This window comes from Podarcis filfolensis (genome assembly GCF_964270895.1).
Source record: "Podarcis filfolensis genome assembly, chromosome: 14".
NCBI classification, from domain to species: domain Eukaryota; kingdom Metazoa; phylum Chordata; class Lepidosauria; order Squamata; family Lacertidae; genus Podarcis; species Podarcis filfolensis.
The window spans coordinates 13501389-13523681 of NC_139616.1; the positions used below are offsets into that span (position 1 = coordinate 13501389).

General features: G+C 41.0%; 2 protein-coding genes across 6 annotated transcripts in view; one reads left to right on the top strand and one right to left on the bottom strand.

Annotated features, from left to right (window-relative positions):
- FGF7 (fibroblast growth factor 7) overlaps positions 1–10542 on the top strand; it is a 41948-nt gene extending 31406 nt beyond the window's left edge. For both annotated transcript variants that reach the window (XM_083587090.1, XM_083587091.1), the window contains exons 3-4: positions 8101–8204; positions 9485–10542. In XM_083587090.1, the coding sequence (XP_083443216.1) occupies positions 8101–8204; positions 9485–9679 (299 nt within the window). In that variant the 3' untranslated portion in view covers positions 9680–10542. The remainder of the gene's footprint in view (positions 1–8100; positions 8205–9484) is intronic.
- Positions 1–22293, bottom strand: part of FAM227B (family with sequence similarity 227 member B) — a 106893-nt gene that overhangs the window by 70388 nt on the left and 14212 nt on the right. For all 4 annotated transcript variants that reach the window (XM_083586672.1, XM_083586673.1, XM_083586674.1 and 1 more), the window contains exons 7-10: positions 20669–20767; positions 19922–20023; positions 18565–18691; positions 16732–16884 (exon numbers count right to left, since the gene is read on the bottom strand). In XM_083586672.1, coding sequence (XP_083442798.1) covers positions 16732–16884; positions 18565–18691; positions 19922–20023; positions 20669–20767 — 481 coding nt within the window. The remainder of the gene's footprint in view (positions 1–16731; positions 16885–18564; positions 18692–19921; positions 20024–20668; positions 20768–22293) is intronic.

A 22293-nucleotide genomic window follows, 5' to 3' on the forward strand; every position in this document is an offset into this window, starting at 1 on the left:
GGCAGCCAAAACACATGATCTTTGCCTTGTGACGTGTCAACCCTTCTTGTGACTCTAAAGGCAATGATGTTGCGGCCTTGTCTTCCCCAACACTACCTCTGGTGTGTTATTGGTTCCTGGGCACATAAAGTGCAAAATCATTTTCTGAGGAGAGCTCTGTGGGTGAAAAACTGTTGGGAAAGGTGATTTTGAGGCAAAAAGGAACCTGAAAGGAGAAGGGTTATTGCACTGTCACTCAGCTCATTCTTCCTTTGCTCAAACCAAGCCAATTTTTGTATTTTGTTCCTTGAAAAAAGCAATAACCATGGAAGACAATGCACACTGCTTCATGCAATATATATCCCAAGCTCCAAAGTCGCAGAGTTTAATTTAATGCGACAGAAAATAAAGTCACTGTTTATGAGGAAATAGTTGTGGAATTCAACATTTGCAATCCACAAAGTTCTAAAATATATATATTTGAGGGATTGTGACAGCATAATGAAAAGTAATAAAACATAAACTAATGATTGTCCTTGCTGTTTACTTCAGCTGAAAAACACAAAAGCCTCATTCTGTCATGAGAAAACCAAATAGGGCATTTCAAATGCTATTGTTATAGAACAGCTGATATATAAAATACTGTTACATAGCAGGCAGGAATTGTCTCTCCAACTTAAAATGTTAAATATGTCAGCAACTGATTAACGGCAAGCACAACCCTTGGCAAGTGTCATTTTATATTTTAAAAACAACTCCACAGCTTTCCATGGAATTTATGGCCTGCCTTGGGGCTAATAATAATAATAATAATAATAATTAATACCCCGCCCATCTGGTTGGGTTTCCCCAGCCACTCTGGGCGGCCTCCAATAGAATATTAAAATACAATAATCTATTAAACATTAAAAGCTTCCCTAAACAGGGCTGCCTTCAAATGTCTTCTAAAAGTCTGGTATTTGTTTTTCTTTTTGACATCTGGTGGGAGGGCGTTCCACAGGGCAGGTGCCACTACCAAGAAGGCCCTCTGCCTGATTCCCTGTAACTCATTGGTTCCCTGTAAGCTCATTGGGACAAGTAGGGTAAAAGGCAGAGAGGTGGAGCCAGAACCAATGTCAGGCAGACCCAACTAGTTCTAGTTTTGTCCCCATCCTTCTCCCAGCTGTATTTTACAAAGGCAAAACAGACTGTGGAGGAGTAGGTCTACCCCCTGGGCTACTTGTATGTTGGAAGGCAGGCAGGTGGAGGCTAGCTGAGGGCAGACTGAGGTTGGTGGGGCAGAGCCCCACTGGACCAAAAGGACCAGCTTTCACTATTTGTAACTTTGTATAAGGCTGAGATGCACCAGTTCACATTAGCAGCATGCCACTCATGGATGCTGATTTATATAGTACCATAAATGTATGCTCTACAGGGTATCATTAGCAAGGAGGACATATTTCTGCCTCAAGGTGATTACAACCTAACTTTTGAAGGTGTGAGATACAACAGAGACAATAATAGCAAGGGATGAGTGAGGGCAAATGCAGTTATATACAGTGGTACCTTGGGTTAAGTACTTAATTCGTTCCGGAGGTCCATTCTTAACCTGAAACTGTTCTTAACCTGAAGCACCAGGCCTCCCGCTGCCGCCGCTGGAGCACGATTTCTGTTCTCATCCTGAAGTAAAGTTCTTAACCCAAGGTAATATTTCTGGGTTAGCAGAGTCTGTAACCAGAAGCGTATGTAACCTGAAGCGTATGTAACCCGAGGTACCACTGTATACTTTAGTCTGATTTGTTTGGGGAAGCAGATGAAGGGGTTAAACTCTGTGGTCTGATCCAGCCATTTCAAGCAGCCGCATAGAAAGATGGCTACCCCATCCTGAGGACAATGTAGGTGGCGAATAAAATCATTTGCTTTAAATTTTCATCAATATGCCTGATCTATCTCTTACTGCATTCCTGAACATAGTATCTCTGTAGAACATGCTCCCTTTTATCAACATCGTATGTCAGACAGAGAAAATGTACCAAGCGCTTGCAGGAAAACTAGAAAGGCAGAGTGAACCTTGTGGGTTTCCTAATAGCTTTAAGGTGATGAAAGCTGGTGTTGTCTGAGGTAGCAGCATGTGGCCACCCCTCACCAATTCTATGCCAGTGAAATCAAAGTAGTTAGGAAATGTGAGGCATCGGGAGGTGCCAGATAGTTCCTGACAGCTGGAAGCACGTGTTACCAGGCTGGAGGAAGTTGTTGCTTATGTTCTCAGCATTAATTTACATGTAATTTAATAGACTGCTTTATTCTGCTTTTCAGTTTGGAAAGGAACAGATGTTCCCAAACTCTTGCCTCTCAGTGGTTAGTTACGGACTTTTCACGCAAGGGATGTTGGTGCCTGCTTACATGATGAATTTTCCTAATTTCTTTACCTATATAGTCTCTCTTCCATGTAAACCAGGACCTCTTTTTTAGTTAGTGCAAAAAAGTATCATATCTTCACTTCAAGTTTTATTAATTTTTAAAGCTGTATTTCCATTTGTGATGAGATGCCCATTTGAACGGAATGCTAATGTTTTGTTCTGTGCTTGCTATGGTAGTTCTCTGGATTACTTAAGCATATATTTCTGCCTACCTTTTGACCTGCTCTTTTCCAGGCAGGGATCCATGCTTTAACACTCCGCGCTCGAGCATTGTTTTTCTTTTTTGCTCTGACTGAACTTTAAAGAGAAGGTTTTCACGAGGAAAACTCTGGAGCAAGAAGGGGGGGGGGCGCTCAGACACAGAGTTTTAAATCCCTACCCATGTCTGGAAAGAGCGGAGGAAACTTAAGATGGATAAGCCCTTCATCATCATCACCGAATAGTGTTAAACTGAACATCTATTCCCACTGTTTTGCATTTTTGGTTCCCCCCCCCTCTCTCTGATATCATTAAATTTGTTGAGAATACAGTATATCCTACCAGACTAATCAAGTTGCTAGCTTAATGGATTATGGGGATGCTGTGGGCATTTTATCTTGAGTCTGGCAAAGCAATTTGGTTAGCAAACTGGTATTTGATTGGCAAACTGGCTAAATGTGGGCTAAATGATGATAATATTTTTCTTATTAATTAAGCTGCCTACACACATGCCCCTAGTTGATGTAGAATAATAAAACAGTTAGGGGGGAAAGTTACAAAACAGCACAAACTGTAACTTGTCTATACCATCAGGTGAATTTAGAACTGGTTGGTAAATCATAAAGGGATGTTCATCAATAGCTCCTCAACAAATGGGAGTATGCTTTCAAGTCAGATGCTGCAGGACTCTGTCCTGAGACTGGTACATGATTATGAATGACTTAAATGAAGGGATGGAGGGAAGTCTCATCAAAATTACAGGTTACACCAAACTGTGAGGGTTAACTAACACTTCAGAAGACTGGGTGGGGGTGGAATTAAAAAACAAAAACACCTTGTGTAACTGTGAAAACTGGGCTGGGAAACTAACAAAATAAAATTCAACGGAGACAAATGCAAAGTACATAATTTAAGAAAAAGAAAGACAAAAGAAAAGCCAAATCCAAAGCACAGGGTGAAGGATACCTGATGTGTCAGTAGTACATGTAAAAAGTGTTACAAAAAAAAAATCAACAAAAAAATCCCAACACTCCTCCAGTCAAATAATAATAAAAAACCCAAACAAGTGAAATGACAATAAACATAACAAAATTAGCTCCAAACCTCACATTATTAGAAGCACAAATATGCCCACAGCAATAAATCATTAGCAGGAAAAATTTGCTCAGACTTTTAAAGGTGTCTTTTTTTGGGGGGGGGGGGGAGATAATTATTTACTTCTATAGAGAATGGATTCCAAAACCTTGGGCAACAGAAAATGAGTCTCTGCTCCTTCCTCAATGTGTTCTGATCTCTGTAACTGAAGGAACTTTGACTAGGAAATCTTCTCACCTATAAGTGGAGGGCAGGGAAGGTTCATGCAAAGCTTTTAATAGTTGTGCCATTGTTCAGCACCATGAGTGAAGCACCAGTCCAGGAACACCTGCATAGGCTGCAGATATTCTTCCTAAATGCTTTTTGTAAACCGCTTTGAGGTTTTTTTCTACAAGTAAGTAGTCTTTCCTTTTTATGAAAGAAATAATAAATAAATAAGCATTGTTTCCTTCACTATCAACCTGCCTGTGTGTTAAGATTGCCAGGGAAGGCCCTTTGTGATGAGATCTGTAGTGTGGTGACATGGAAGAGGGCCTTCTCTGAATTGACGCTCTGTTTGTGGAATATGTCTGGTGATACACTTCTTGGCTTTCATTTCCAGCTGAAGGGTTAAGATAAAGGCACTTCTGTATTTGCTGGTATTAATTTCTTATCTGATCTTGTTTTACATAATCACTGTCTGACCAATTTCATTGTTATGGGTTTAAAGCATTTTATTGTACATAATTTTCAGTGAAGGCTGTGCTATAGATATATACATGGGGTGAAAAATTAACACATTATTTTTGCTAATATAGCACAGAAAGGGTGCTTACAGACGGTTGCTATTTTCAAGTGGAATTCAATCACATACCAGCAAGTTCAGGTTATGCAATTACAGATGATTGGGGGGTACATTTCTAGATGATTTGGTGACATATATACAAACACACACACACACACACACACACACACACACACACACTTTCAGCTGACAAATGATACTGCATTCTAGTAATTCTTCATATTCAATAAATCAATTAATCAATTAGTTAGCACATTCAGCTCATCATTACAACATACATCTGGTAATGTTAATAAAGCCCTTTGGAAATTATTCATATAGAAAACAACACTGATCTTCATAATGTGTACTTTCTCGATTGCCTATTATTGAATTTTAAAACATGAAAAGCAAACATTAAAAAATGTAGAGATTTGATTTGGCCTTGTATCATCTTTAAAGGTCATCTGAACTCAAAAAACAAGCACTCCCAACCTTCATTAATTAGAAACACAAGTTAGCTGTAGTCCATCCAAGTCCTTTATTTCCCAACTCTAAGATTCACATACTCAAATTCAGAGCAAGAGCCACTGCAATAGTCTGTTTTTTGAACTGTGTGTACATGGACTCCATGTTCCTCACAGAACCCTTTATTTTGTCATTGGCAGTTTATAGACCCAGCAGCAAATCTTTTTGGCTCCCTTAAATATTTAATTTCACTAGTCAGATTAAATGCACCTTTGAAAGCACAAATGAATGGGTCTTCACCATATGATGAAGGGCGTTTGGAGAGTGGTATCACTAGGGTGTCCTTTGTACTGTTGTTGGCTAGAATATAATTGTCTGTTTATTACTGATTATTAAAAGACACATGAGACCAGTACCCTGCTGAAGCTAAGCAGCTGTGGGTCTGCTCAGTGCCTGGGTGGGTGACTGATTGGGAACCACAATTATGTCACTTTTGGTTCCTTGATGGAAAAAAGGTGTTACTGAGTCATTTGAAGTTCAAGAAAACAGTCATGAAGTTGTTATGTGGAGAAGGAACTCAAGTTTCCCTCTGAAAGTGTGAATGTTCTTGGGAACACTACTGTGTGAGATGATTTTGAGCTAGTTAAGAAACATGACAAACAGAGAGAGAACGCTGAGAAATAGCTATTGTATTGCAAAAGCAATGCTGCTATCCTCACGTGTCAAGTCATGAGCTGGTCATCTTTTGTAAAGCTGATGTCAGATATGTTTTACCAGTGGAAAAACCATGGCAAATATATACACATGCACATTAAAAGGGTCCTGGAAGAGGTAGAACTGTCTGGGTGCCCACATGGGGGCTGATGGGTCATAGCACCCCTTCTGAGAGGCAGCACTGGTAGGAACATCACACTTCACCCATGTCAAGGGGCGGTCTTCAGGTCTTCATGTCAGGCCAACCCATCCTGGGTTCAACCAGCCGGTTGAAGGCGGCTGTTTACCAAACGCCTTATGCCAAACCAGCTTACATCTGTAATCAATAAAGTTGTGGCCTAATTTAACCCATCCAATGGCCTCACGTGTCTTATTTTCACTGTCAAACCCCCACTGGCATGCAGCACAACTTATATATCTGGGCCATGCAAGTGATGTCTTTTTGCATTGCCTAGCAGGACCTAAGCTGTGGAATTCCTTCCACACACTTTCAACTGATAGTTGGCTATTTCCTGAAAATGTCAAGAACCAAAAAGAAATAATTGCTATTTGGATTCTTATCCTTCCCAATGTGTTTCTGTACTGCTATTTGCACACTGTCAGAACACTTCCACAGAAAACAACAAAGGAATAACTAAAGAATAAATAAGATAATGAGGGATTTCTCAGGCTGGGATGTTGAACTAGCTATAAGATGCGGCTTTGGGAAGGTGCCAGCCTGCTGCTTAAAACAGCATGCTTGGTCAACTTGGGGCCAGATTTATGAATTAATAAGTGACCTGGTCTAATGTTTCAATTGCTAGATCAACATACTTATTTACAAACACATCTACTCATAAGAACGTTCTCCAGCTTTCCTTGCCTCCTGACAGCTCTATCTCTGCGAAAGAACTTAAAGAAAATATTGCCAACCTCCCATATGAGCCCCTCACAAGCCTACGCTGGAAAACATGGTGCAAAAGGAAGTCTACATGTGCCCTAAGTCATGCCATAGTATGATATATACCATTCAAATTGTGGAAAGCCAACGGCAGTAGAACGTGGCTTCCAGCAGAACAGCAAAAACTGGATGATGCCAGGAGCTCCCAGTCTTCAAAATCTGAGGTCCCAATCCAACAAGAGCCACTCTACATGTACCCCTGGAGATGGGATACAAGTCCTCCATCCCACTCCTATGCAGCATCCTTGTATGTACACAAGCCCAACTCAGAAGATGATCTGCACTGTATGTAGAAACCCATTTTTACATGTAGGCTTCCTTACTAGATCAAGAAATATTTTGTAACCAATAAAGCATTCATGCAGGAACAACTTCCCAATTATACAAGTAAAATGCATCTGAATGAAAAAGCTCCAATAGTAAATTTTACTTGTTTCTTGTTATGTGACACAGATATATTTTCAGTGCCTGTCAGTTTTCAACAGCCACAAGGGTCAGACAGATACTTTATCTTCTGGTAGTTGCCAAGGTCTGTTTTCTATCATTTACAAGTTCTAAAGTTTGTGCGCTTGCACAGAGATGGCACTGGTAAATTTCTTACAAATTTTGTCAATGTAATCTTGGGGGGGGGGGGCAATTATCTGAATCCTGATTAAAACTGAGCTAAAGCATTCACTTAGAATGAGAAATACAAATGTTTCAAAGAGCACAAGAAAAAAATATAACAAAAGTTCCACATTTCTTTATAACGCAAAAATATAATGGCAAATGAATAATTTGTAAATACAGTGGTACCTTGGGTTACAAACACTTCAGGTTACAGATGCTTCAGGTTACAGACTCCGCTAACCCAGAAATAGTACCTCGGGTTAAGAACTTTGCTTCAGGATGAGAACAGAAATTGTGCTCCGGCGGTGCAGCGGCAGCGGGAGGCCCCATTAGCTAAAGCGGTGCTTCAGGTTAAGAACAGTTTCAGGTTAAGAACGGACCTCCAGAACGAATTAAGTTCTTAACCCGAGGTACCACTGTACAGGACTAAGTGGTAGTGTGAAAAGTTTACATGGTCATATATAATGGCTATTAGTGTAATTCATGTAAACATGGAAGTTCTTATGTGTGAGCACACTTCAGTGGAGTTTGTAATGGGTTGTATGTACTCTTTGGGTGGAATCCAATGTTATGTTGTGTTGAACAACTGCAATGTTGTTCCCCTGACACACACACACACACCCCAATCAAATTTCAGGGGTTGCGGGAGCACACAATAGGGGGAGGGAAGCCCCATTGCTTAAGCAGTAGCAGAGGGCTTACGCTGATTGGTTAATTAGGAGAATCCTGTCCTTTGTTTTTTAAATGAAGAAATTAGTTAAGAATGCTGACTACATACATGGTTATGTTAAAAGGATTTGATTTCTTTTTCATCCTTGCTTTATCACTTGATCCTATATATTTTTTAAAATACTGTGAAATCAAGAGAAATTGTCTTGTTATGCCACTTCAAAAGCAGATAGCCAAATTACAGACTTCACTGTTATTCCTTGCAGGTATTCTCGAAATAAGAACAGTGGCAATTGGAATAGTGGCAATCAAAGGAGTGGCAAGTGAATACTTTCTAGCCATGAACAAGTCCGGAAAACTCTATGGAAAGGTACTGGCATAATTATTAGCAGCAGATTTTATTTAACAGGCAAATAACATATTTGCTTTGAAAAAAATGTATGTACCGGTTACATTTTACATAATGCCCCCAATATGTGGGAGCACAATAAAAATTGTGAAGCAGGGTTGCTTTCACAGAATGGTGAAAATTGTTTCCAGGTCCTGTTCTGCCTTGGAATGTAAGCTCACCTGAAGTCAGCTGAGCTTCCCTGCTTTGGCTCCAGCCTCCCAAATGACATATAAAAGAAAGCAAGAGGTGACAGGCTGGTCAAAATCTTACTTAGAGTGCCTTGCCTATGTCTAGATTCCTTTATCTTTCCCTGCTATTGCCTGATCTGTTCGTCTATTCCTTGCATATATGCTCTTGGCTTTCTCCATGATAAGCTATGCCACCCACATCTTGACTTGCTTCCTGATAATGATTAACAATGGACAAGTATGGAATGGTTGGGATGAAGAAGGCCTGGCCGGGACGAAGAAGGCCTGGCCGGGACGCCGAAGGCCTGGTTGGAAAGAAGCAGCCCTGGCTGGGACAAAGAAGGCCTGGCCGGGACGAAGAAGGACCAAATGCTGACCCCCGATTGGTGGCACCCCCTGGGGTGTGCGTTGTGTGCTCCGCACCCCGGGCAGCGCACCACGCCCCTATAGGTGGCACACCACACCCCTGGGACGAGCACCACGGCCCTGGGATGCACGTCACACCCCTGCAGGATGCGCACTAGGCTTCCTGGGATAAGCGCCGCTCCGGACGGGCTAGTGGGGCTCCCTAGATTTAGAGGCCCTAGGCTTCAGCCTACTTAGCCTATACATAAATCCGGCACTGAGGCTTGCATGTCGTGCTCTGCAGCCATCCTTACAACTGTGCAGATATGCAGAGTTATCAAAAGAAATCTGTTTCTAAGATGGGGTACATTACAATTTATAACAGATCTTTACAAGTCATGACGGAGACTGGGTCCACAAATTTTTTTAGGGATGTACATAATGCAATGTTAAGATGAGAACTGAAATCCTGAATGGACTCAGTTACAGCTTTCTTTCTTTTTTTACACTGAATCAGGATTTCACCCAAACACTTCTGAGCATTTTTGCATTAATGAAAATCATTCCCCTTCACAACAACAATGCAAGAGATTTGCAAAAACGGATACATTTTAACAGACATAAATTGTTTAAACTGCGCATTTAAAGGTCTGATGGTTTTTTATACGATACAATGAACAATTTCAGCGTTCATGTGACCTATTGTCTTTTTTCTTTTTTTTACAGAAAGTATGCAATGAGGACTGCAACTTCATAGAATGGATTCAAGAAAACCATTATAATACATATGCTTCAGCAAACTGGACACACAAAGGGAAGGAGATGTATATTGCATTGAAACAGAATGGCGCCCCCAAGAGAGGTCAGAAAACAAGTAAAGAAGATATATCTTCCCAATTCCTTCCACGGCCAGCACCCTAATCACAAATCTATGGAGAACCAGTTCCAGCAAAATGTTTAATTTCACAAGGGAACTGTTTGAAAGTGCAAGGAAGAGAAGCTGGAATACTACTGAAAAACTGAACAAGCTGGACTTGCGCATTTATGTTTATTTTTAAGAGACTGCCTTTAAAAAAAAATGAAGATACACTACATCTGATTTAGTAACTAAAAGTTGTAAAAAATTGTAAAGAGTTGTACAATCCTCATGTTAGTATAAGAGTAGCTTTGCAGATTGTTAAGTTAAATTTACTCTTATGCATTAAGTCATGACTTGATTATCTGATGATATTTTATTTAAAATAAACCTATCTGCTTAATTAAACATGGCTGCTATAATAATAATGATGATAATAAAGCAGATGAAAATGTTATGTAAAATATGTTGGACTTGATGGCTGCTGGAATGAGTCTTCAGATGATCAAGTCAGTACTAAGCATGGAGGTGGAGCAGTATGGAATACTTTCCAGGAAAAATGTGTAAGTTTTAAAGTAATTTGAAATTGGATTTCTGCGGTATTCAGACAATAAAGCTAGTATGGAAGATGAAGGTTGCACCACTGCAATGTATTCATATGTATTAGTAAGAATGCCTAACGCTGCTCTGAAAGATGTTAAAAAAATAGTGTATATGAAATAATATTAATAAGGGAAATGTATTTCATCTCACTTTCCTCAAAATATCCTTTTCTATAACGACGAAGTAAAAATTCAGACATCATATGGGTTTTTATGTAACATAACCTATCTTTTTATATAATTTCTGTTAGGGTATATGGCTTGATATTTTTTTTCACCTATTCATGCTTCTTCTGTTAAAGCATTAAACTTTATTTTAAGTTATAGTTGAACTTTATTAAGTTATTTAAGTTGATGTTATTTATAAAAAAACTTATTAAGCTGCGTCTGTTTCATATGCTTTTAATTCTAAAGAAGTAACAAAACAGTCTGTCTGAGCCACCTCCCCGCCCCCCCTCCCCACCTTCTATGACCAGACACAATGTCTAGTACATAATACTCTTGCCAATGTGCACTGGATGGCAGACAAAAATGACAGCCTGCAGCCCTTCTTACGATGGAAGTCTCAAATAGAACGGCACCCAAATCCCAAAAAAATCTAAAGCCATAGGGCTATGTACACAGGGCTCTATTAAAAGATTGGACAAGGAACTTTTTGGAAAATGCTCTGCTTGCTGACTGACTCCGCCTCATGCTAAATTAACTAAGTGATATGATTGTTGTTTTACAACTGAGCTTTGGGAGCATAGCTCGGCAGTTGTGCAAAGATGTAATCGAAATAGGGCATAGGGTTGTATCTACAGAGGGAGAAAACGACAACAGTTCCCGTTTTTTTGCTACGCTATGATCCAGCTGTTCTTTGAATCCATTTAAATTGCCTCTGTTACAATATGGAAATATAATATAATATAATATAATATAATATAATATAATATAATAATATAATATAATAATATAATATAATATAATATAATAATTTACCGTACTCTTTTCAGGAAATACTGAGAGGACCCCCCAAAACTGACTGAAAAGCACTTCAAATCTAGATCTGAAATAATCTGCAAAAGACCAAATTCTGTTGCATGATATTCTGTTGCAAAATTCCTTTGCTATTCAGCACCACTTGAATCACCAGGGGAGGGGGTAACCAACCCCTTTGCTACCAGAGAAGCTGAATTGGCCAAAAGTAGGGGGAGTCAAGAGCTGGGCTTGTGGAAAGGCCTTTTACTTTTCCCTACACTGTTATTCATTGCATTAAATGAGGGCATTTCGATTTGTAAGTATACGCACACAATAATATTCCCCTTTACACATTTAAATACACACATGTGGCTGGGAAAGAACTGAACACTGCATTTGTCAAGACAACATTCATTAGAAAGAAAGAAAAATGTTTCAGCCACAGTGGGTTTCATTAGCTGATCAACTGAAGCTAGCCTTAAAATGCTTACCAGAACACTTAAAATTAAACCCACAAGTATAACTGGGTTTTTTAAAACAAAATCCTTATTAAACAATTACATTTAAAAGCTATACAATCCAAAGGCTCTTAAGTCCCGCTGACAGTTCTTTTTGTATTTTTAAATATTTCTTCTACATTTGGTTTGGCAGGCGTAACACTAGGCTCTGTCTATCATCATAAATCAAGGAGAAGAAGAGTTTGTCTCGCTTATGATCCAAAATAAATACCAGGAGAACAGCATTCAATAGAATTTGCTGCAGCAATAGGTAGTGATGGCCACCAATTCAGAGTGATCGAAAGAGAAAGTAGTCTAAATACTATATTCAGAATCAGGGTCAGTATGCCTCTAAATACCAGCTGCTGGAGAATAATGACCGCTCCCCGCTTAAAACAGGGGGCGCCCTTTGCGTGGACGCGCGCAGCCCTAGACCTGGAGCGGCCCCATCAGCATAGGCTTGGCTTTGCCTTCCCTCAGGTGGGATAACTGGAGGTCTCCGCCTACCTCAGTCATTTGTCCAATCCCACCTGGGGGAAGCCTTGCCAAGGAGACCAGGCCAGGTAGGGGAGGGATTACCTGCCCACACAATAGAGGGAGGATCTTACCTGGGAATCCTCACTTGGCTCCAGAGCTTCTCCCACCCTACCCACCCTCAGTTAATGTCTTATTTGCAGGTTAACTTTTCTTCACAGGTATGCGGGCGCTGCTACGTTAAGGTCGCTGTTAAAGGGCCGGAAAGGAATTTCCCTGCATTGGCAGGTTTCGCCTTTCCTGTAGCAAAACGTCACAACTTTGGCGGTATCAGGCCTTGGGCGGAATCCTTTAGTTCATCTTCCTCTTTGCGGCGGCGATACCGGGGTTCCCCGTTAAAGGGGTTTCTGAAGGGAGGCTTTGACCGTACGCCAAAAGGTCGTCATTGCTCTCCCCTGCGGCGGCGGCGTAACGGGGGCGGCTATCTCTGCTTGAACATATGTTCTCCAGAGCCGGCCCATCCCCTCCCCACACACTGGATAACCCTGAAGCTCCCTAGGTCCCCGGCTGGGGACTGGGGAGGGAGAACACCCAATGCCTGAGCCAAGGTCTACCCACATTTGAAATTTAATAAAGTTGTGGCCAATTTAATCCCATAGCACGTTGTCTTGAGTCGTTATTCCACATGATGGGGGCGGACCGCTCGGGATCTGGGGACTCCGCCTGTCCACGCAATAGTGGGAACCATACGTTTCTCAGCTCAATGGGACAAATATGTTTACCCTACAATTTAATAACTATTCTGTTTCACACTATTATTTTTATAGTGGATATCAATATTCTAGTGCATGTTTCATAGCTTGGGGGATAGCTCAGTTGGTAGAGCATGAGACTCTTAATCTCAGGCTCGTGGGTTGAAGCCCCACGTTGGGCAAAATATTCCTGCAGTGCAGGGAGCTGAACTAGATTATCTTTGTAGTTTCTTCCAATTCTATGACTCTATGATAGTTACTTGACTATTAGAGTGACCATATTTCCCTCCAACATTTCTCTGATGAAAACGGGGACCTAAGGAAAAGTTTGAAGTTCCAGGATCCAATCAGAAACCGGGACGGCTTCTCTAAATCAAGGACGTTCCTGGAAAATTGGGACACTAGGAGGGTCTGGAGTGATATTATACAGAATAAATTTAACCGTAATGGTGCTGCTTAGTAGGATCATATCAGAGCAAGCCCATATGAAAAATCTCTTAATCATACATTTTGGAGGCGTTACATAAAATCTTGGGCATGAGACATCCAGTCATGAAGGCATACATACCGCTTATGTATTTCTAATGCTTTAAAACATATAAGTCTTAAGCACCCCCACCCCGAAAAATAAAGTCTTAAGCATGCAACAAAATTACCTACATATGAAGAAAGTCAAACTTTAAAGCCCTTGGCCCTGTAGTTAATCTAATAATACACTGGCTAAGGGTTGTTAACTTGCAAATCATAAGGCATTCCAAGTACTGAAATTTTATAACCACTTACATTCCTGTTCTAGAATAGGAGATTCTCTCCAATTTTATTTGGAACGTCAGTATTAACTCCCCACAGTCAGTCTACCCTGATTCACAAACATTCTGCTCAAAATGTTAGAAATGGAAGCGTTGTAGAGATATCATCAATACTCTTGAAAACAAAGAGCTGAGATAACAATGAGAAGAAATTGCTTAGTATTGCAGACCCAATCACAGTGATTCCCTCCCCCAGGGAACAAATAAGCCACATCTTTTATGGATATACATTGTGCGTATATCCATTCTCAGTCCCCAGCTGATGCTAGAGCAGGGCTGAGCCTGGGATTGAAGAACATCAAGATGTGGATCTACATAGGTGGGCTTCTGAGGCTGCTGTCTAAAGCTCTGTGGCCCTGTCTGTCCCACACTTGGTTTTCTGAACAAAGTCTTCCCACTAGACCCCTCTAATGGGCTACCCTGCAATTGCACCTATTTTAGAATAGGGGTGCTGCACCACTTTAAGGTACTAGGTAAAGGTAAAGGGACCCCTGACCATTACCGTATTTTTCGTCCCATAGGATGCACCTAGTTTTTTGGGGGGGAAATAAAGGGGAAAAAATTTTCTTTATTTCCCCCCCAAAACCAGGTTGGGGAAACCAAACCAGGTCGGGGAACAGCGGTATGGCGGCGCTCCGCCTCCCCGCTGTCCCCCGAGCTTGTGGGGCTGGCCGATGTCTGCCCAAAGCGCGGGGCGCATTGAAGCAGCGCGCCCCGTGCTCTGTACAGCAGGCTGCTATCCGCAGCCTAGGGAGTCCTGCAGGAACTCCCGCAGGGCTCCCCAGGCTGCGGATGTCTGCCCGGCGCGCGGGGCACTCTGCTTCAGGGCACCCCGCGCGCCGGGCGGAAGGCTGCTATCCGCAGCCTGGGGAGCCCTGCGAGAACTCCTGCAGGCTCCCCAGGCTTGCTGATAGCTTCCTGAAGCCTAGAGAGCGAGAGGGGTCGGCGCGCACTGACCCCTCTCGCTCTCCAAGCTTCAGCGAAAGCCTGTATTTGCCCCATAGGACGCACACAGATTTCCCCTTCATTTTTGGAGGGGAAAAAGTGCGTCCTATAGGGCGAAAAATACGGTAGGTCCAGTCGTGACCAATTCTGGGGTTGCAGCGCTCATCTCGCTTTATTGGCCGAGGGAGCCGGCGTACAGCTTCCGGGTCATGTGGCCAGCATGACTACGCCGCTTCTGGCGAACCAGAGCAGCACACGGAAACGCCGTTTACCTTCCCGCCGGAGTGGTACCTATTTTCCTACTTGCACTTTGACATGCTTTCGAACTGATAGGTTGGCAGGAGCAGGGACCGAGCAACGGGAGCTCACCCCGTCACGGGGATTTGAACCACCGACCTTCTGATCGGCAAGTCCTAGGCTCTGTGGTTTAACCCACAGCGCCACCTGTGTAGATGATTAGTGAGCGAGGGTGATTAGCAGGCAAATTCATTTCCAGCTTGAAATACAGCAAGCATTAATGAACCATAGCAAGGTCAATAAGCGGTGCAAGGAAGAAAAGGCCAGCATACAAGATAAATATGGCAGGTGTTAAAGTACCCAAGTAAGTTCTGTCGATTGACCTAACAGCAGGGCCCAGCAGCCACCAGACTTCAACCAGTGGCATGCTATCCCGGCCACCGTTGTGGCTGGCTGAGGAATTCCCCCAGTGGCCAGCCTCACAATGGAGAGGCCTTTGTTCTGTGAGGCCAGGGGTCTAGCACAACAGGCCACAACTACTGCCCACCCAGATTCAGGGCAAGTGGCCATTTCATAACAGAAAGAGAGAAACAAGCTTTTTATTTCATGAAGAACATTCAAACTGGGATGCATTTCCTCCATCCAAACTTGAGACAGAAACAATTTATAATTTATGCCTGGGGCAGAATATTTTTATCCCTGACCTACAGCATTTGGCATATTACTGTACTCCTCCTAAAGTTTTTTCTAGGAATTACCACCCGAGCAACAACATTATCAAGTCTTTTGGAAACAGACAGCTATGAGAGGCACTCTTTATATATCCTTTTTTCTGCACCTTGCAGGATTTGTATTGGCCATGTACATTCTGCTTCAAATTAAGGCAAATATTGCATGCTTTCACTAAGCTACAGCGATTCCTCCTTGTATATAAAGCAAATCTTACATGTGTAGAATACATTATAGCTCCCAACAAATTCTTAAACATGGTATTTCCAGGCTCTATGCAAATGTTTGTTGCTTGTCCTTATAAAATCTCAGACTGAAAAGATTGATTTTACAAAACCTTAGAAAAAGGGCCAGACAAGTTGTTGAGAGAAGGGTCTTGTAATTTTTGCGATGCTTTTCCTTACTATACTTAGAACATGGATAGGATAATTAAGAGAGTGTTCTCAGTACATCTAAAAGATGATGATGTGGCACAGGACAACAATGTCTCCATGGTACAGGGGTTGGATTTAGACATGTCAAAGAGACGTTTCAGATAAACACGTAAATTTAAACAGGGAAAACAGGCAGAGGAAAAATGGGACTCCACTGTGCCATCTGGTGGCACAATGTTATATTGCATGTACAACGCATATAAATCACTTTTTCTTTACCAGTCTAGCTGAGTCCAGGGTTTACGTTGTTTATGTTTTTAAAGGTTAAAACCACACTTCGATTTATGTAAAAAAAATGTAATAGGAAATCAGTACAAACACTCATCTATCCACTGTCCCATCTTCTTAAGAAGTGGGGTAACTTGTACCAGGCACCACAAAGTTCCCAGATGTCTTCAACACCAGTCCTAAGCTGAACCCATCACAACAGCCTTGTCTCAACATAAATGATACTCAAAATCATTCCTTGCTGATATTGCATCCTGAACCCCATGGCTGGGGTGTAATTATTTGACATTTTGTTCTGATTCCTCTGAAGCGACAATAAATTACAGGGTTCATATTTATCCTTAAGATTTATAATATCGATGTCTATTTCACTAATATGGTGGCCAATATTATGCCAGTATTCTGAAACAAACATTCAATAACTTTTTAAGTTCTTCGCCTGGTACTTACAAGACTTTCCAATCGACCTTGTCTTAATCACAGAGCTTTGGAGTTTCAAACTAGATAACTTATGTAAGGAATCTTTTTTCTGCGTTTGTGTCAGGGGCACTTCCAACCAGAATAAATTCCATTTCTTCCAAGCAGATTTTTGTGGTTTGAAACCTGCAAAGCATAAATTAGTGTGTGTGTGTGTTTTAAAAAAAGAACCGACAAGAGCTTTTCAGTTCTTTTGTTACCAAAGAAAGACAGAAAGAAAAGCACATGTTTACTTCTTGGTATACACTGTATCTTCAACAGCCTGCTGCTTTGTTAGCAAACTGGGGTTTATTCTTCATTCAATTTCTTTCTAACCTTCTTCATTTTCTTACTGGAAACTGAGAACTAACATTCGATGGATATTTCTAAAGAAGAGGCATAATGCTTTATGTTGTCCTAGTTTTTGTTAATTTTATCACTTTTCGCTGTAAATTATTCAGACATGAAATTAGTTGTCTTTGGTGGTGGATTATTTGTGTTCACAATAGGAACTAGAGAGGCTATCTTGCAAGTGTTATAACCACATAAGAATACATTTGATCACCGTGGTTGTTATTTGAGGGGGGAATACACACTGAAATGTTGCTGGGGCAGCTCTCTAAAGCCTGCCCACCCTGAGAACTATAAAGCACATTTAGTAGTTCATATCTGAGGAGTTCTACTTCATTCCATACTTGCAATTATTTTGAATGACAAGAATTATTTCAATGAGGATGTCATCATATCAGTCACTGGGGCGTAAGTTTTAGTTATTCAGTAACACTTGTACCATAAAATTATAAGCGCAGCTGAAATTACATTTGGTACTTCCTAAGACAAACCCTTGATACATGTTATACTCATGAAGCACGAGTTTTAGCTGTGTCACTTTAACAGCATAATTCTAAGCATGTAAATTCCATTGAGCACAAAAGGATGGTACTCCCCAGGAGGACTACATTGTGACAAATTCTAAAGAGACAGTTGTGTTAATACAATAATAACACTGCCGCCCCACCATATACTGATTTGCCTGTTCTTGTGAATGTAGTATGTTTTTATTGTATTTAATTCTGAATTCTAAATTGCAACTCGCCCAAAAACCTGCCAGTGAAGGACAGGTAATAAATTTAGCGATAACTATAATGACAGTGAGAATAGTAATAAATAGTAGTTGGTTGCAACAAAGAGCCGATAAGGTATTGGGGCAAAACTACATATATAGCACTGAAGCTCATCACTTCAAATGTCACTAGGGCAACGTAAGTTTCTAATAGCAAGTAGGAAGGGTCCACTTTTCATGAGGATCACAGTATTTGGAGAAGGGAGGTTTAAGCATTCCTTCCTCAGCTGTAATCCCACTGAAAATCCTCCCAGCATTAGTGTGTGTGTGTGTGTGTGTGTGTGTGTGTTGTTTCTGCAGATTTTACTGGGATTGGGGCTGAGGAAGGAACAGTTAAACCTCCTCCCCCCACACTGTGTGCTGTTGTTCCAATGAAAATTGGGTTCCTCACCCCCACTATTATATTTTCTTAAACCTTGATTAAGAAGGATGCATTTAGCATGCCATCTACTTTAGTCCTTAAAGACTGAATTGTTGTGGCAGAAGCTCTCATCGACTTGAAAGTTTTCATTCGCAAAAACATGTATTGCAATAAATTTGGAAGGTGCCACAGGACTCACTGTTTTCATTATTAGTGTTATTATTCTTTACTATTCTGTAGTACTGATGTTGACTGGGATAAAATGCTGACTATATAAAGTTATGTAGAAAAGATCTTTCTGAAAAGTCCTAATACCATAAATTTCAAAGACAAATTGTGGTACCTCTTATCCACTGAAAAACTAAATCCATTAGTTCCTCTTTAAATTCATCAGTGAAACGAAGACGGGATTCAGGAAAAGCTTCACAAAAAGTAACATAGATGGCTTGTGACAAGCAGTCAGGGTACATCTGCCAAAATACAAACAAAGCTAAATTTAAAACATTTAAAGTTGGCAGTGAGTAATATAAAGAATAAGCAAAGTATAGTTAATAACAAACCCAGACATTTAAACATAGCTGAATCATTATTTGTGGTGAAATGAATAGTTCTGCCAATGTGCGAAGTAAGTAAGCATGGCAGCTAGCTTAACATCTTGTGAAGCAATATACAGATAATACTTTTTAGGTAAAGTAACAAATTGGGGGGTTACTATTGTACTATTTATCATCAAAAATAAATAGCAAAAAAGCTTTATTATGGATATTATGTGATGTTTCCTTGTCTCCACAAGAAGCCAAGGAGACAGAACCTGTGATACATGGTTTGGAAAAACAATTTATTTTATTTTATTTTTGTTACAGTATTGTTGCACCATGTCAGAAGTGACACCAACTACCTTAAACATTATTGTAACAAAGAACCAAAAACTTAAAACTGAAATACAAAAGGGACAAAATATTTAGTTCTGTTTGAAGGCAGTGGAAGAACCACATACACCACAATGAAGTACAGAAGTAATGAAAATGCAATCAAGTACATGTAGCCCGAGTACAATACTTCAGGCCCGTGCAGAGCGGGGGTGGGCAGCCAAGTATACTTGCCCTCGGCCTCAGAGGACTAAACTGGCTGGGGCCCCCCAACCAGGGACCAGCTGCTTTTGTTTGAGTTTATAACTTTATTCTAATAAGACGCCCAGCCCAGACCTCAAGACAAGCTCTGCAAGAACCAGTGATAATTACACATTATCACGTACGTGCCATATTTCCCAAGCCTGTATATAATACATTATTTTTCCAGCAACGTTACCTGGGGGTAGTGAGGTGACAGTACCCACACATCCCATAAAGTGTAGGTTGGACCTTAGACAATGGCTGAGGATGCAGTCACTGGCACCAGTATAAAGAGTGACCATAAAAGGACTTGAAGGCAAAACATAGGAGCAGCTAAAGGCAAAACATAGGAGCAGCTAAAGGATCTGGGTATCTTCATCTCCGAAAAGAGTTTAAGAGGCAGCATGATAGTGTACAGAATAAGGATATACAGGGCGAGTCCTTTAAAAGAGGCCCTGTGGATACAGAGTACACATGTTCCATGGGGCCTCTTTTAAAAGTATAAGTATATACTTTTATATAAGGATGCCAAAGGGATGTATTCTGGGGCAACACTCACGATTGAAAAATACCTATTAGTGTCTTTACCTGAAAGAAAGGATCTTTTATGAAACTGGGAGTACTCAAGAGAAGTGCCACAAAGCTGTCTGATATTCTATCAAAAAGGTGGTCCTGTTCAGCTTGATCAGGCTTGAAATAAATCAGGAAAAGGTATTATTAGCATTAATATTTCATTGCTTCACTTAGCACTGATTTTAAGCACAGGTGGTAGAAATAATGTATGAATTAACAGGAACTTCAGAGTGATCATGATTGTGATTTTGGAGCTAAAAAGGTTACATGACATAGGAAACACTCTCTCTCTCTCTCTCTCTCTCTCTCTCTGTGTGTGTGTGTGTGTGTGTGTGTGTGTGTGTGTGTTCTGTGTGAGAGAGAGAGTGAAAGAGAAGTGGAATTTTTGCAGTTAATGTTGTACCTACCCCAAGTTGCTTGCTTTCACTCTTTGTTGCACTGATAATCCAAACAATGGCTTACATCTCATATATGAAAAGTCCAAGGCATGACATAAGGGTTATAGCACTTGCACACACCTTGGGTGTCAAATTTAAGCTCTCTAGTATGGGTTATTTACCCCACAAATGGAACACTCTTTCAGGGTTATTATCACTCTCTGTGGGACTTATTCTGTTTATCTTTCAATACAAATCAGTCAAAGGGAAGCAGTTATTTCCATGTATGTGAGCACAGATTCATTCATGATCAAGAAATTTTATATATTCGAATTACGTTTTTTAATTTGGATAAGAATGAAAATAAAGCTCTGTGTCTTCATACCTTGAACTTGTGAAGAAACCACCACCAAAAGCAATCCTGTAAAATTGCAAGGGATGCTTCAGAGATAAACAATTTCTTCAGAATTTTTGTATCCACTCCCTGTTAAAAAAAATATGAATAAACATAATTACAACAAAGTGATGAACAATACCTTTTTTATGCAGTCCCAAACATATATACTTCAAAGGGTGTGCCCCTGATTAAAGCATGGTGTTTTTTTCAATATGGTGTTGTTGAGCATCACAGACTTGACTGATCAATTTGATATTGTTGTAAGTTTGGAGAGAGGGGGAGAGACCCCTCTAATCCCTGCCCCACTCCCTCAACAGAAAAAAAAACTAGGTGTGAGAGTAGAGTTGGGAAGTGATGAGAGCCAGAGGAAAAATCAGCAAACTGGAAAGAGTAAGAAATGGAAAGACACTGGAAATAAAGAATGGAAACTGGAAAGAAATCATGTTTGATTTCTATTTGAATCTAAGGCTGTGGCTATGGGAGAAACAAGCCCCTTTGGGGGTGTTAATGCTGTGAACCCCTCCATTGTAGGCTCAGGTTTTATATATGTGTAAATAAACCATATGTCATAGACACCACAGTCTCTGCTGTACCTCATTCCAAAGGAAACACGAACTCTGGGTAAGTGCCTGGAGCTGACCATAAGCTGAGCATCTCCATTCTATAGATCCTTACTTGATATCTTGCACCACCTGGAGACTGGGGTGGTGTGCAACAATATATTAAAGATATGAAGTTCAAACTCCTTTTTAAAATGGAAAATGCAACCCCAGGAGGCTACAATTGTGAGAACAGAAGCAAGAAGGCGGGGTGTATAACTACTTTCTTAATCCTTTTGTTATGTACTGAGTTGAATAGGATCCAAAAGGCAGCAGTCTGATTGGTCCTAGTACAACAGGATTCAGAATGCAGCAGTCTGACTGGTCCACAGGAGCCACCCAATCCGGCTCCAGGGAGAAGTGAATCCGCAACCAGATTGGCCTATAGGTGAATCCCGGAATTAGCCAATCACGTGGGGCCCATTGTGTAAATAATGTATATAAAGCAGATTTTCTGGGGGAACATTCCATTCCTCCTCACCTCCTGAATAAAGAGCATGGAATCCACTCTATATATTTCACCTTTCAACACCAGCCATTTCTCACCCAAACTGAACCCTGAGTTGCTCTTCATAAACATGCATCAGGGACCACGCATGGGGTGGGGTGGGGTGGTGAACACACTGTGGGGGAAGGACTTTGACAAGAAAAACAGCTGGAAAGAAAGTTGTTAAGTGACGAGGGCCTGCTCGTCATCAGTAATAATCAGTCTCACGCCAAGATGAATTGAAGGGGTCTAACAGCAACCGCCAACTAACACTGCTACAGCCCAACCTTTATTTAGAACAGTGAAAAACATACAACATTGTATCAGCCGGCAGATAAAGACAAAATACCATACATGGGCATCACACCACCGTGAGGCTGTACTATGTGGACCAATCACTGACCAAGCATGCAGTGTTCACGCGCTCTTCATGCCTAGTGCAGCTTGCCATGCCAGAAGGTCAGGCTGCTGTAAATTTCCACCTACGCACCCATCTTGCCATGTAGGCACAAACAACCATTTTCCTA